This window comes from Cheilinus undulatus, linkage group 2 (assembly GCF_018320785.1).
Source record: "Cheilinus undulatus linkage group 2, ASM1832078v1, whole genome shotgun sequence".
Taxonomy (NCBI): Eukaryota; Metazoa; Chordata; class Actinopteri; order Labriformes; family Labridae; genus Cheilinus; species Cheilinus undulatus.
Genome location: NC_054866.1, coordinates 53,013,216 through 53,029,163, shown reverse-complemented (window position 1 = coordinate 53,029,163; position 15,948 = coordinate 53,013,216). Strand labels below are relative to the sequence as shown.

Here is a 15,948-nt window from a genome sequence, read left to right as displayed (position 1 = left end):
TCATGTCCAGCCTGTTTTGAAAGTAAACTTTATTTAAACATGTTCTGTAAACAAACAGTTCACAGTGAATGTAGCAAAGCTGAACTCAAGTCTGTACACATTTTAATACATCATTTTTTACAAAAATAAATATTTGACTGATGAAATAAAGTTTTTATTCCAAAAGCATTAAGAGAAAATTGACTTCTTCCTCTCTGAGAATAAAAATAATCACTAAACAAACCCAGCTGATAGAAAAAGCACATATGACTCCACATTAAAAAGGAAAAAGTCTATGCTATCAATCAGGATTACCTGGAGCATTAGTGGTGTGGAAGGTAAGATGCTAATATATCAACTAACATTTACGTTTATTATATGACAGAAAAAAGTATAAAACTAATGAACCTCAACCAAACATTAGTAAAGCTAAATCATCTGTGTGATTGAAGTTTGCCCTAAGTAAACTGATTTTTATTAGCGCCAACATTAGCTGCTAGCTTTAGCATGGTCAGCTCAGCACCTTGTTTCTTACAGTAATAAAGGAATGGCTTATTTTTGTTTGCCACATCTGTTAAAAGCCAACTAATATCATTGGTTTAACTCAAAGTAGGGAAAAAAAGCTTTGCACTGAAATATCTCCAGTCCAGGAGATAAGACGCTTGCATTAAAGCTACTTTTAGCATCCGTACAGAGCTCTTTCATGCCATTGGGGAAGTTTAGACAGAAATAGCAGCTACAAGAATCACATTTACAAAATACAAAAATATAAGTGGTTCATAAAAGAGTTTTTCAGTCAGCAGCCTCAGAGTCCGTCTTTTCTCTCAGGACCCTGACGCTGATCCAGGGTGATAAAAGTTCCTTCATGATTGTTCTTTATTGATACTGATCGTCCTGGTCCTCGTCTGATAATGAAGACCATGAGGATTGTGACGCTCCTCCTGGTTTTGATCTGACCTGTTCAGGACTTGGCGTCGAGCATCTCCAGCAGCAGTTTGTGAAGGGGGACGCAGTGTTGGCGGTGCAGCCTCAGGAGAACCTGCACAGCTCGGTCCGCTGTCTGTCTCAGCAGGGGGAGGCTCATGAGCAGCCGGCCCGCTCGGTGCTGCTCTCTGCGGGACGACTCGTACTCCTGCAGCGCCTCATGGAGCTCGTCCTGGAACCTGTGCACCGAGTCCGGACAGTCCAGCGGGTCCACATCTGACGGACAAAGAGCATCCTGATGGTCAGACATGATGTGGGGAAGCAGTAGCTATAACTATTTTAAAGCAGAAGTTACCAGGTGTTAGTACCTACGATAAATTCATCATAGTTACTGGTAGAGTCTCTGATTTCAGATTCTTGAAGGTTTTTCTTCTTAAATGAAGGAAACTAAAACATCTGAGTCCACCATGAAGTACCAGTGTGACAATTTAATGAAGAAATATAACATAGTACACTTCTGAGAATGTCCATTAATAATGCCACTGCTCCTTTTTTAAATACTACCCCAATTCCAAAAAAATTGAGATGCCAGAATGCAATGATTTTCAAATCTCATAAACCCATATTCTATTCACAATAGAACATAAACAACATATCTGATGTTAAACTGACACATTTTAACATTCATTTGCTCTTTATGAATTTGATGGCAGCAACACATCTCAAAAAAGTAGGGACAGGGTCCTGCCTCTCTGTCCCACCCCAGACTCAGACAGGGACCACCAGACTGAACATCGGCGTAAACAGGAGACACATAGAGGGCATGAGACGGTGGAGTGTGGGACAAAGAGGAGGGTCAAGGTCAGCCCGTGGGTGTTTGTCCCACTCACACAGATGAGCATCATCTTCCTTTGTGCACTTATTGACGTTCACACGGTTAATGGTGTGAGCAGACAGTTAACAGTTTATCGATCCAGGACAAGCCTATCGATACCATTATTGATCCGAGGCTCAGACACTGAGAGACTGACCAGACTTCAGCTGGAGGGACTCAACCAGTGTCCCATCATGCACTGCTGCATCAGGATGGTTTCATTCAATCACAGATGTTATTGATCAGCTGCCAACAAACAGCTGTTAGCACCGTTAGCATCAACAACCAGTGCTGCTGAGTGTTACAGCCTGATTATCCTCTGTCTCCACTGTAGGTTATTTAAACTTCATCACAAAGACACCGTTGTCCAGCCAAAGATTCAAAATGTATGGCTTCAGCCGCTGCTGGAATATCCCTTTGTCCAAATGCCTCCCTCAGCCCTGACCCATACAGTTTTTATGTTCAATTCTGGTTGTAGCTTCTGGTGTCCTGATTCTTGTTGGAAAGAGTGAAGTGCTAGAGCTACTTCCCTGAGGCACACTGTAAACCCAGTGTCATTGGAATTCTCACAGAATGTGTTGAAAGTCATCAGCAAGATTGCAGCAACAATCTGATGTGATCATTTAATGTTGTTTCAATGCACCATGGTTGGGGGGACCCAGGGCTGGACTGGCAATCTGGCACTTTCCTAGTGGGCTGACCCATTCTGGGTTTTTTTTCTGCTGATCAATGGGCCATAGAGCAAGAGCGACAGCCCACTGGTTGTTTGCCTTATAGGGAAACAGTCAGTATACAGTCTACTGGCCCCATCAGGTCTCCTAAAGGCTCATTTACCCCCTCCCCTTCTTAGAAAGAGTAACCAAAGTGTCTGGAGAAAGCAAAACTTTATTGTGAAAACGATCAATGGAAAAGGTAAATACTGTTCATGTAATATGCAATACACAGTATATTTTCATTGTTTATTTCTTATATGTTGTGTGTGTTTACAGGCTTGCCGACAGAAAAACCCAGAGAATGGGCTCTCCATATTTGTAATTCTTTGAAGCTATCAGTGCATGTGTGTTGGATCAGTAGCACTGGTCTTAGCATCCTGGCTAACAGTTGGGGGTCTGAATACAATCAGAATGCTCTGTCTCTGTGTAAAACTTTGTCTTGAGGTCTTTAATGTCTATTCTCCTCTATAATTCTTCATTGATTAGTTAGACAAATATTATAAACTGTGTGAGAGGACCAGAACATGATCATTTAAAGAGCAAACATGAGGACTGATTGGAGTAGATTAACTTCAGAATTAAAGAGTTCAACAGTAAAAATGACTCCACAGACGAGTCTGCCCCCCCAAACTCAACAAAAAGAGGAAGTCTTATGAGTTAATCAATACTGCGATGCTTCATCTCCCAGCATCTGATCAATATCAATAATCACTCCTCTGGGATCAATGAGTTCACTCCAAACAAATCCCCTGTGATTATCTGAGATCAATATCTCTGTGTGAGTCTGAGAGCGTGTTTCTTACCAGAGTTAGCCAGAGCCATGGCCTTCAGCGTCACCGCCTCCTCGGGGCTCAGGTGCATCACCTGGTATCGAACCGTCAGGTGACGCAGAGACTCGTACAGCTCGGCCAATCCCGCGGCTCGACACTGAGCCTCGCCTAGTCGCAGGTTCCCTGCAAACACGAGCTCCTCCCCCGCAGCCCCCTGAGACCGCCAGGCCACGCCCACCAGCAGCGCTTCCATCCAGCCGCTCTGCAGCAGTGACATCTGATCGACCAATGAGAGCGCTGAAAAGCCTGAGAGGAGGTGGGGCAGAAAAGTCGTTAGAGTCTAACAGTTTATTTAATCAAAAATATACAGAATATGAAATAAAAAAAAATGTGTAAAAATATATAAAGAAAATGAAAAGATAATTATAAAATACAGTTATATAACAATTAAATATAATTTTTAAAAAGTGATTGGAGCATCCCTAACAAAAAAAAACACAACTAAAACAATCATAAATGAAAATTAAGGAAAATATTTCAACACATAAATTCATAAAATCAATGATAATATTTAAAATCTAAATGTATATGAATAAAAAAGAAAAATATTTTGTTATATTTCTTTTTTTTAAGTTTTTAGTTTATCTAAAACACAAATACTGGTGCATCTAAAAAAATAATAATAAAGTGTAAAAGTTCATTTTTTCCTGTGATTTACTTCAAAAAAGGAAACTTCCAAATAGAACAAAGACAGAAATAAACTCTCTTAAACTCAGTTTTTATCTTGTATAATAATTAGTATATATTTGGGTACCTGGGATCTGTTTGGCCCAGCCAATCAGGACGAGCAGCTCTCGGTTCAGGAGGTCACACAAGGTCAGCAGTGTTCTCAGGCTGCTGTCATTGGTCGATTCGTCCTGATTTGCAGCCAGAGGGGCGGGCTCTGTCAGCAGCAGATGGGAGATTACTTTGTTCCCTAAAAAAAAGAAAACGATGATTACTAAAAACCATCAAATCAAGGATTAATGAGAAGAAGAATGTTTAAGTTTGAACTCACGGCTGCAGATGGGATGAGAGTATGGGGTCTTTGCGTAAAAACCAAGACCAGTCTCTGCTCGTCTCTTATACTTCTGTCGCCCTCCTCTGACCCGATCCATTCGAACACCTGAAACACACATGCAGCCCTTCAGTGGCAGATTTTGTGGTCACAGTGAAGTTTTTAGTGCTTTTTTTATAGTCACTTTTGGTGTTCAGAGGATTTTTTTGTCTTTGTGGCTGTTGAGTCGGGTCACTTTTTGATGGCTTTGTTAGTTTATTGTATATTTTGGCCAGTGATACTCCACGCATGGCTCATTTGTGATGATTTGTGGCTCTTTTATGTCATAATTTAAAATGTTATTCCCCCAGAAAATATTTATAAGGGGAAACTATGACCTCAGAAATTATTCATTGCAAGTCACTTTAATCACTTTGAATCCCCACATTTATACAGTTGACTTTAACCCACTAAAGCCTGAAAACACAAATTATAACCAGAAATTTCAATATTTTTGGAACTGAAATGTTTATTTCACTTTCTACTGACAACACCCCCCCCCCAAAAAAAAATAAAAACAAATTTCCATCATATTTAACATATATATTTTTTGTATTTCATTTGATACATTAGGTGTTTTTGGTAACTGATAATCCACTTGAGGGCATTTTTATCGTTTTTCAGATTGTATTCAGAATGTTTTTTAGTAATTTATGATCATATTGATCAGATAGAGGTATCATAAAAGTATGTATTAAATATGATACAACAGGCTGTAAGGGGTTAATTTTCATCCTTTTTTTTGTCTGTGTATTTCCATTGCCCTTATTTGCTTTTTTTTTTTCAATTTTTGCCACTTTTTGCCCATTTTTACTACTTCCAACCCATTTTTGCCACCAGTTTTTCACCTCTTCTATCCTGCTTTTTGTTATTTGCCATTTTTTTCCCTTATTTGCCACTTTTCGCCCAATTAAGCTGCGTTTTGGCATTAAATGCCACAGTTTTCAGCTTTCTGTCACTCTTTGCTGCTTTTTTTACCATTTTTCCCACACTTTTGCCCATTTTAGTAACTTTTACACTCATTTTTGTGCCATGTTTTTGCTGTTCTTGGCCATTTTTTTGCCACCTGTTACTCTTTTTTTGGTAACTTCTCACCCACTTTTGCAACTTTCTTCCCTATTTTGCCACTTTATGCCTACTTTGCCCCTTTTTGCTGCTGTTTGACCATTATTTGCCACCTTTAACCTAATTTTATTGCCATGTTTCACCTCTTAGATTGTAGCTCTTGTAAAGGCATTTGTCAACAGTTTGGCTCTTTGGTTGAGCTGGGTTGGGTAGCGCTGATTTTGTTGTATTTTGGTCCTAATTTTGAGTTCTACTGAGTTTATCTGAACCTTTAAAGCACACTGTATGTAAATTCCTCCACTAGGAGCCATGATTGAGCACATGTTGGCTGACATGTTGCACCATGTGGAGAAAGACATGAATGGACGACGCAGCCTTCATGGGAAAGATGCACGCAGCTTCTACTTCACTACACTTTGCCCCTGTCTGCAGGAAAAAACATGGCTGCAACTACAGACAAATAAAAAAAAACATGTTGATGTCAACTGCAGCGCAAAGAATCCACCTGATTAAAACCAGATCAACAATTATTTTTACATCAGTTTTACAAGACAGAAAGTTTGAAAAGGAAATTTTAAAAAATGAAAGATGACATCAAGGTTGGCTTCTCCACTCTTACAAAAAGTCGCTCTGAAAGGACCATAGTCAAGACTTAAGGGTTGAGTTTGGGCAACAGAATAAGAGAATAATCCCGGTCCGTCACAGATTAGCAGCAGAGAACATGACTGAGGTACAGCAACAGAACAGCAGCATCCTGTAGAAGTTCACAGCAATGCTAAACATGTCGTACCCAACATGGTCGACAGAAAATCTCATGTTACGATTCTAAAAATAAAGGCTTTTCTGTCTTTTAAAGGGGATATATTATACAAACACCACCTTTTCAGGCTTTTAAATCCATTCCCTCCCCCTCTCTTTCTCCACCTTTTAGAGAAATTTGCGCTGAATCAAGCCATTTTCAGATTTTCCCCTCATGATGTCATGTGGAGAGTTAGTCCCGCCCCCAGGTTCAGCTGGCCCTCCCCGCTTGGAAGAAAGTTCCACCCTCCTCTACTGATCCTCCTTTTAGCTGCCAGCTGAGAAGAGGATCAGCAGAGCCACATCAATTAAGCCACATCCATTTCCTGAGAGGGGCAGAGTCATGGACGGAGTTAGACAGCTCAGTAACAATCAAAGCCACAGACAGAGAAACAGCTCGCTCTGAGCAGGGCTGAAACAGAGGGGTTTTTAGAAATGCAAAAGTCCAATACTGGAGTGTTTTTTCAGCAACAAACGTCAAAGGCATGTTTGAGGACCTCTGAGACTGATATAAACTTGTCTTAAAGGGGTAAAATATGTGACCTTTAAATACGTGGGAACAGAGAATAACTGACAGATAGACGTGACCTACCCTCCCTCATCATCCCGGCTTGGAGACATTTCTGGAAGCGGCAGGCCTGACAGGCTTTCCTCCTCCTCTTGGTGATCTCACAGTCGTTCATCACCGGACAGCTGTACTCGATGTTTCCTGCAGAGACAGAAGGACCACCAGGGTTAATGGCAGGGTTCAGACAGCCTTCTGTATAAACTAGAGACAAAAATAAAAAGTGCTGAGCTCCCGTTATGCCTCTCATGCCTTTAAGGTCATATTTCTTTTGTCCAATCACTCACTCAGTTTTATTTTGAAAGGTTCAAACATCGTCCATGGGGTGTTGCCCTCATGGATGTGAAATCCACGGACCAGTCTACCTGATGTGTCAGCTTAAAACTTTTCATCTGCTGCTGGCTTTAACATTTTTTAACCTTTGACCCCTATAATATGGTTGATTGATAGTTTTATGTTTCCTTACCTGCCAGAAACGTGCCACCCCCCAGTAATCATGGGGGCTGGGTTTATTCTCTGGATTCCCACTAACAGGATATTGATTAGGCTTAAAGCAGCCTGATCACTCACACCGCCTCATCACATCATGTTTAACATGCTGATGTTGCTCATAGCTTCACACACTAATCAATACAGAGAGAGCTGATGTATTGATCAGTTCTCACTCATTGATTACTGAAACATCCGGCTGCTCTCACCTTGTATGGTTCTCTTGAAGAAAGCCTTACAGGCCTCACAGGACGCCACGCCGTAGTGATACCCGGATGCAAAGTCACCGCACACCAGGCAGAGTCTCTTGGGCCCTGAGGAGCCCAGTGGCATCAGGTAGTCCCCCCTCAGGATGGAGTCCACCTGCAGAGAGGAAGCATAAACAGTGAGGGACTATTTCCAGCAATGGAGGAATACAGCTGTGGTAGGATGTCAGGGAAATGTACCTGCACTGCAAACGAATCCGTCTGTGACACCAAAAACCGAGCTGAAGCTTCTGACACCACAGAGCCACCTTCAACGCTTCCTCCACCACTGGAACTAGATCCTGTTGGAGATTCAGGCTCCGGGGCTCCACAGAGGAGGCTGAAAGAGGAAGAGGAAGAGGAGGAGGAGGAGGGGGCCGGGCTAGGGAGGAGGAAGGCCTGGTGTGAGGGGCTCAGAGCAGGTGTGGCGTCTGTGGGGAAGGAGGGACTGAGAGGAGAGGAGTGGAGGAGGGAGGAGGCCGGAGAGTGAGCTTCATCAGGAGAAGAAGATGAGGAGTCCAGGAGGCTGAAGAGGAAGAGAAGATAAATGAGTAGACAATCTCAGAAGTTATCGTCTGACATACACTTCTGGGAACAAACGTGTGTAACAGCTTCCTACTGAAGCTGCTGTGGCTCAGTAAGAGTCGGTCCAGTCAGAACGTTGGGGATTCGATCCCCAGTTCCTGAAGTCGCATGACCATATACTAGGAAACCTGACACACCACATAGACCATTTCATTTATCCATAACAGGGGATATGTCTCATTTCTTTCTGGCCAGCTGCCTTTTAAAAGTGTTTAGAAAGGGCAGAACAGTTGAAAAATCCTGGAGGGTGATTGGACAAATGTTCTGTCTGTCGTTCAGTAAAAGCCAATAAGATACATTTTTTAGTTAAAAAAAAAGTTTTTAAAGAAAAATATCAGTTTTTGAGTTTTAAAACTCATAAATTTAGGGGGGAAACTAGTTTAACTTTTCAACTTGAAAAAAATCCCAAATATGAAAGGAAAACCAGTTTTATGAGTACAGAAATGTATTATTTCCAACAAAACAAACAAACAAACAAACAAACTAACAACAACAAAAAAATTTTTGGGCTTTAAAAAGTTGTGAATGTATGAAAAAGAATGTTGATTAAAGTTAAGCCTGCTAATAAATGGGGGAAAAAAAACTTCTTAAATTGTAGTCATAGATCTATGAGGAAAACTTTTTGTCATTTTTACATTTGTAAATTCACATGAAAAAAATAGAATGTTTTGAGTAAGAAAAATAATATATTTATGAGTAGAAACTTAAAAAGTCTAAAATTTACAAGAAAAACCTAAATACTGGAAACATATGAGATAAAGTTTTTAAGTTGAACAATTTATGAAATATATAAAAAGAACATAAACATAAAGTCATAAATTAAGTAAAGAAAACCCTTGATTTTTATGAGTTTAACAATGTAAAAAATAAAAAGAAAACAAATTACATTTTCAAATTTAAATAGTCATAAATCTAGGAGAAAACCCTTGTACATTTGTTATTTTACATCTGTAAATTAAAAAGAAAAAACCTTGAATATTTTGAGTAAGAGAATTGATAAATTCATGAGTAGAAAAAAGTCTCAAATTTACAAGAAAAACCTTAAAGTTTATTGTGTAAAAAAAAAAAAGTCATAAATTAAGGAGAGGAAAACCTTTAGATTGATGAGTTTTAAATGTATAATTTTACAAAAAAAATTAGTTTAAAAATTCATGATTGATGAGAAAAAATTAGTGCAAATACTTGTTAATATATTTACAAAAATTCCAAAATTTTAAGTTTAAAAAGTCTTAAATTAAGGACAGAAAACTCTTGATTTTTATGAGTTTAAACATGTATAATTTCAAAAGAAAAAAATTATATTTTCAAGTTTAAAAACACCTGGAAAAAAAACTTGGAATTATTGTGATTTTTACATCCGTAAATTCACAAGAAAAAAAAAACTTGACTGTTTTGAGGATGAAAATTGATAAAATCCTGAGTAGAAACCTGAATTTTTCCAAGTAAAAAAAAGTCTTAAATTTACAAGAAAAACCTAAAAGTTGAAAACATTTGAGGAAAAAAAAGGTTTTTAGGTTGACAGTTAATTTATTGTGAAAAAATAATCAGAATAAGAAGTTAAGAAATTCATAAATTAAGGACAGAAAAATCTTTACTTTTATGACTTTGAAAATGCATAATTTCACAAGAAGAAAACTAATATGTACATTTTTAAAAGTCATGAATCTATGAGAAAAGTTTAAAAACTTGTTTATACATGGAAAACCCCCAAAATTTTAAAGTTAAAAAAGTCACAAATCTATGAGCAAACCTTTATGTATTTTGAAGTTTTTAAATTGAAAATTTACAAGGAAAAAAAATTGAATAAGTTTAAACCAAAAATGTGTAAATTCATGAGAGAAACTTTGATTTTTTTTTCAAGTTAAAATGTTCCTAAATTAACAGGAAAAACCCCAAAGTCAGAAATGAAAAATAGAGTTTTCAAGTTTAAGAATTTATAATTTAACAACAAAAAAAAATATTTTTTAAAAAAGCTGTAAATTAAAAGAAAAAACTCACATCTCTAAATATAAAATGTCAAAAATCTACAAGAAAAGTCTTGTATCTTTTGAGTCAAAATGTCATTTATGTCATTTATAACTTAAAATAAATTAAAATCAAAGACATGTTTGAGCCTGGCTGTTATCTGAAGAAATCAGACAGAGAGATGCAAAAATTCCAGTAAACTTTCAAAACTTTAGACAAAGTGTTATAAGTTTTTGGAATGAAGTGAAAATAAAATAAAAATAAGAAGCACAAAGATGTAAATCAATCATGGGTGACAGAGAGATGTTTTGAATTGTTCTTACCGTTGTGGACTGAGAAAGTGATAATCATCAATCAGACAGAAATCCTTCAGCTCCATCAGACTCAGCAGGAAGAACCAGAAACCTCCAAAATCCTCCACCAAAAACAGACTTCAGCGCTGCATTCACTGACTCAGCTATCAGTCAGTGAAAAGGGTTCCCTGGTGCTGCTTTAAGGTCCAGTGAAAAGTGGGAGAAAGTTCTGAGGACAGAAGAGTTTCCTGTTGGCCGTATGGGTGAAGACGTGCAGGCTCAGAGGTGTCTGCTCTGTTATTTATGTGTCATTACTTTGAAGAGGAGGGAGGGTCAGGCCTGGAGGATCAGCCAATCAGCATGCAGCATCATCAGTCTGCAGTGAGGATTGACTTCTTCTTCTATCATCTCTATTGATTGGGACAGTGACATATGTAGGCCACGGCAGCCCCGGGCTCGTCTCTGCTCAGGACAACCTGCAGCTTTAAAACATTTTAGATGATCAATAAATAAAATCCGCAGATGGTTCAGGAGTTCAGGCTCACTAACAGACATCAAAATACAACAAAACAAATAAAAAATAAGCACTAATTAGCCTGGTGTCATCATTTAAAGGGGAATATTTCTTAACATGGAACATACAGTATTAGACAAGGATAACCAGAGTAAATACAAAATACAGGTTTTAAAAGATGATTTGATTTACAAAGGAAAAAAGGCATCTAAGCTACCTGCCCTTATGTGAAAAATGTGTCTCCCCTAAATCTAATGGCAGTAAGTCTTTCATATGATTGTAGAAGACTTTTGGCCCACTCATCTTAGCAGAATTTTTTTGATTCAGCCACTTTGGAGGGTTTTCCAGGATGATCATGCCACAGCATCTCAGACTGACTAGACCACTCTAAAACCTTCAATAAGTGTTTTAGTCAATTCAGAGGTGGGCTTGCTGGTGTGTTTGGGATCATTGTCCTGCTGAATAACTCAAGTATCCTTGATCTTGAGGTCATAAACTGATAGTAGGACAATCTCCTTCAGGATTTTCTAAGAGAATGCAGAAAAACACTAATGATTCCCAGCATCAAAAGGCCTTCATTCACTTGTTCTTGCCACATCACAGACTCTGAGGGCCACGTCACAGACTCTAGGGGCCTCATCATAGACTCTGAGGGCCACGTCACAGGCAATGAGGGCCAAGTCACAGGCTCTGAGGGTCTCATCACAGGTTATGAGGGCCACATCACAGGCTCTGAGGACCACATCACAGGCTATGAGGGCCTCATCACAGGTTATGAGGGCCACATCACAGACTATGAGGACCACATCACAGGCTCTGAGGGCCACGTCACAGGCTATGAGGGCCACGTCACAGGCTATGAGGGCCAAGTCACAGGCTATGAGGGCCAAGTCACAGGCTCTTAGGGCCACATCACAGGCTCTGAGGGCCATGTAACAGGCAATGAGGGCCAAGTCACAGGTTATGAGGGCCACGTCACAGGCTATGAGGACCACATCACAGGCTCTGAGGGCCACGTCACAGGCTCTGAGGGCCACATCACAGGCTCTGAGGGTCACGTCACAGGCTCTGAGGGCCACGTCACAGGCTATGAGGGCCACGTCACAGGCTATGAGGGCCTCATCACAGGTTATGAGGGCCACGTCACAGGCTCTGAGGGCCACATCACAGGCTCTGAGGGTCCTGTCACAGGCTCTGAGGGCCACGTCACAGGCTATGAGGGCCACTTCACAGGCAATGAGGGCCAAGTCACAGGCTCTGAGGGCCTCATCACAGACGCTAAGGGCCAAGTCACATACTCTGAGGGCCACATCACAGACTCAGGGGCCATGTAACAGTCTCTGAGGGCCACATTACAGACTCTAAAGGCCACATCACAGACTTCAAGGGCCACATCACAAACTCTAAGAGTCACATCACAGACTCTGAGGGCCATGTAAGATGCACTCTTAATTTATATCTTGGACTTGTAGTGTTTTTCACAATTAAGTTGAAAACAAATGTTGAAACCTGTGAAAATAGAGAAGATGGATGGTCCAGGACACCGTTGAAAGAAAGAACGGGAAATTTCCATCAAGAAAAACCCAAGAAAGGTGAAAAGAAGAAACTACAACTCCTGGCTAGCTTGAAAGCTAACAACAACTGCCAGAAACTGCAACGGAACACTGCCTGATCAAAGGAGACTACTGGATGCTACCTACTGAGGTAGCATGGGGTGGCGCGTACGAACGCAGCGGCCTGGCACTCCATCACTAGCAGCAAAACAAAGCCCAACACTTACACCAGAACTGACAGCGTGCCCCATCTTCTTTGATTGAGATTACCTAGAGAACAGGGTGCTCGGAGACTGACAGGAGGAGGACGTGGAGCAGCACAACACCTACAGCCGGTGGGGAGGCTGGGCTGCAGGGCTAGGCTAAGAGTGGCCCCACACAAACCTGCCCTACCAAGCATCTTTCTCCCAGATGCCCGCTCCCTTACAGCACGATGGCTGACATGAGACTGCGGATTTCTAACCACCACTTGGACCACTGTGTTTGCTGCTACAGAGGAGACTGCAAAACGTAATTTCGTTGCATTTTTACAATGCAATGACAATAAACGACTATCCATCTATCGATCAATCTATCGATCTATCTATCTATCTATCTATCTATCTATCTATCTATCTATCTATCTATCTATCTATCTATCACACATTTCTGCATGCAGATTTGTGATGTGTTTTCCTGCAGGCAGCCTTCAGTTCTGAGTGTGCTTTAATTGACTCAAAGGAAATGAAACTTCAGGTTCGTGTTTAGGACAAGAGAGAGCGGAGGATTAACCCACACCTGGAGGATGCTGAAGCAGCGTTTTCAAACAGGAAGACATAACTCATGCACGCTCACATGCACTCACATGAACGCTCTCTGTCCTAATCTGACCCTCAGACGCTGCGATCGCTCTCACCTACTTCTGCTGTTTCATAAGAGCTCAATAATACCAATAATGAGGACTGTCTGTCTCATTTATGTCCGTCTGGTTTGTGTTTTTGTCTTTGGTGTTTGTGCATCAGGCATTCAGAAACTTCCAGGGTTTTCGGAATGATAACGATATAAAGCAGAGTTTCCCGTAGACTGACTCTTCACTTTGGAAGTAGGGCTGGCCATCCTGCTCTGCCTCATTCTGAAGGTCTTTTTCCTGTTTTGTCTTGACAGTATTCATCAGTAGTATACTGTCTACTCAAGTTTAAATAACATCACATGCCTTATGAAATGTTTCACTTGATATTCCGTAATCACAGCAGGTGAGTTGTGTGCATGAAGACAGTGGCTGCTCTGCAGAGAGGGTGACTGGCTGCATGACCTGTACCTGTACACCTCCAGGACTCTGAGGCATGCAGGTAAAATTGAGGCTGACCCCTGTTTACCCCACTCGACCTGGAAATTAAGGTAAAGTCATGGTACTTAAGAATGAATAAGGATTGAAATAGATAAAGTATTTATGCTGTCTGACTTCAGTGCAATTTAGCCTGTGGCTGCCATCATGCTTATAGAGAAACAGAATGCAAACGTATCCTTCTGATGTAGACATGCATATCTGCTAAACCACAATACAAATTTGGCTCTTTCAATCAAAGTCTTGCCATGCCTGTGCAGGATTCAGGGTATCATACAAACAGGGAATAAGAGGGGACCCAATATTGAGGCCTGGGGGACCCCACAAGAAAGAAGAACACACATGGTAAAAGACTCTTTTATTATTAGATAGAAAGAGCTGTTTGATAAATGATTATTAGTTTAATAGAAAACAGGTTATTAAGGTTAATTTGATATTTTGAACTCCCTCTTTGGTCTCTGAAGTTTAAAATAATCAGTTTTTGGCTTTTCTTTTGAGATTTAAAAGTAGTAATGGCATCCTTTGTTTTTACTTTTTGCATTTAAAATTGTTCTTGTGTCATTTTCGATTTTTCAACTGTCTTAACCAAAAGATATTCTAGAATCTCTATTGAAAAAAATGCACTAATTATGGACGTTAAATAACCATGATTAATGTGATTAATCCTGAGAGCCAGAGTTTATTTAACATGGGGCTGTAGTTTGCTGAGCACAGCTCCTTCCCAGCTTTATTCCCCTCCCCCTCTTTCTGATTTCCTACTCTGTCCACTCTCCTGTCAAATAAAAGCATAAAATAAATCCCACTAAATAAAATCCCAATCATGTTTGGATCTTTTTTTGACACAGCAGCCTGAACAGGAAACATAAAATGTCCTGTCATCATTTTCACACCCTCAGTCGGATAACAGGATAGACAAACTTTAAACAACAATCCTCTCTTGTTACCAAAGCAGAGAAATGATCCTGGAGTACAGTGAGTAAAAATATCCTGAGATAACCGGACTAAATCTGGATCCACTCATTGAAATCCCTCTGAGAGCCTGACGGCGCTCACACAGCTGACACACTCACCTCGGTCAGATGTGGGTCACTGTCGCTCTGAGCCAATGCCGCTGCTTCACCTCACAGCAACCTGAACTCTGGAGGACCTCGACAGAAAGATACAGAAACTTTACTCAAGCTTTGCACAAAAGTCAGTTTTTAAATGATGATTTCATCTATTAAAGGAAGAAGCCATCCAAACCTACCTGGCCCTATGTGGAAAAGTCAAAGAGCTCAAACACATCATGGCGCCATGAGAGACAAAGTCACTGACATCTATCAGTCTGGAAAGGGTTACGAAGACATTTCCAAGGCTTTGGGACTCCAACCAACCACAGTGAGAGTCATTATCCATGAACCTTCCAAGGAGTGGCTACCAAAATGACTCCAAGAGTGCATGGACGACTCATCCAGGAGGTCCCAGAAGGTCCCAGAACAACATCTAAAGACCTGCAGGCCTCACTGACTCAGTTAAGGTCAGAGTTCACTATTCTGCAATCAGAAAGAGACTGGGCAACAGTGGCATCATGGAATGCTGGGGCATGATCTTAAACAGGCTGTTCATGCTGGAAAACCCTCCAATTCTGCAAAGAAGAGTGGGACAACATTCCTCCACAATCATATTGACTCATTGCCATTAGGTTTAGGGGGAATGACTTTTTCACACAGGGCCAGGTCGGTTTGGATGGCTTTTTTCCCTTAATAATTGAAATATTTATTCAAAAACTGCATTTTGTATTTACTCATGTTATCTTTGTTTAACATTGAAATTAGTTTGATGATCTGAAACATTTACGTGTAAAAATATGCAAAAACAAAAAAATCAGGATACTTTTTCACACCACTGTATTTACTAAATTGTAAACCAGCATTTTGTTTACATGCAATAATATGAAATGAGGGAGAAAAGCTGTTAAAAGTGGCCCTACTGGTTAATGCTGCAAGGTCCTTAAAAAAGCATTCTGGGAGGGCTTGCCATGCAAACCAAGAAGGCCACTTTTATCAGCTTTTCTCCCTTATTTTGTGAAATTCATCCATGAAACCAAAAAGGCTGGTACACTTTTAAATGAAAACATCATGTGGAGCATCACGTTTTTGGGAAATAGAGCCCTCGATTCAATGCAAGAACTAAACTACCTGACTTTTAAATGCCAAG

The 15,948-nt window shown here is 40.3% G+C and overlaps 1 protein-coding gene across 1 annotated transcript; it reads right to left on the bottom strand.

Annotated features, from left to right (window-relative positions):
- Positions 1-311: 311 nt before the first annotated feature.
- LOC121517222 (steroid hormone receptor ERR2-like) lies at positions 312-12,624 on the bottom strand. Its single transcript, XM_041798833.1, has 12 exons — positions 12,576-12,624; positions 12,174-12,255; positions 11,939-12,027; positions 11,687-11,857; positions 8,138-8,231; positions 7,720-8,044; positions 7,483-7,636; positions 6,812-6,928; positions 4,318-4,425; positions 4,075-4,236; positions 3,294-3,566; positions 312-1,179 (listed from the first exon to the last, which is right to left on the bottom strand). Exons 1-12 carry the CDS (start codon positions 12,622-12,624, stop codon positions 941-943), a joined length of 1,863 nt encoding a protein of 620 aa, XP_041654767.1. The 3' UTR covers positions 312-940.
- Positions 12,625-15,948: the final 3,324 nt, after the last annotated feature.

Coding starts and splice junctions, on each gene's coding strand:
- LOC121517222 (XM_041798833.1), bottom strand. CDS start 12,624: ATGGAGTGCCAGGCCGCTGCGTTCGTACGCGCCACCCCATGCTACCTC. Junction 8,045..8,137: donor ACTGAGCCACAGCAGCTTCA/GTAGGAAGCTGT, acceptor CTTCCTCTTCAG/CCTCCTGGACTCCTCATCTT. Junction 1,180..3,293: donor CATGGCTCTGGCTAACTCTG/GTAAGAAACACG, acceptor TTTGTCCGTCAG/ATGTGGACCCGCTGGACTGT.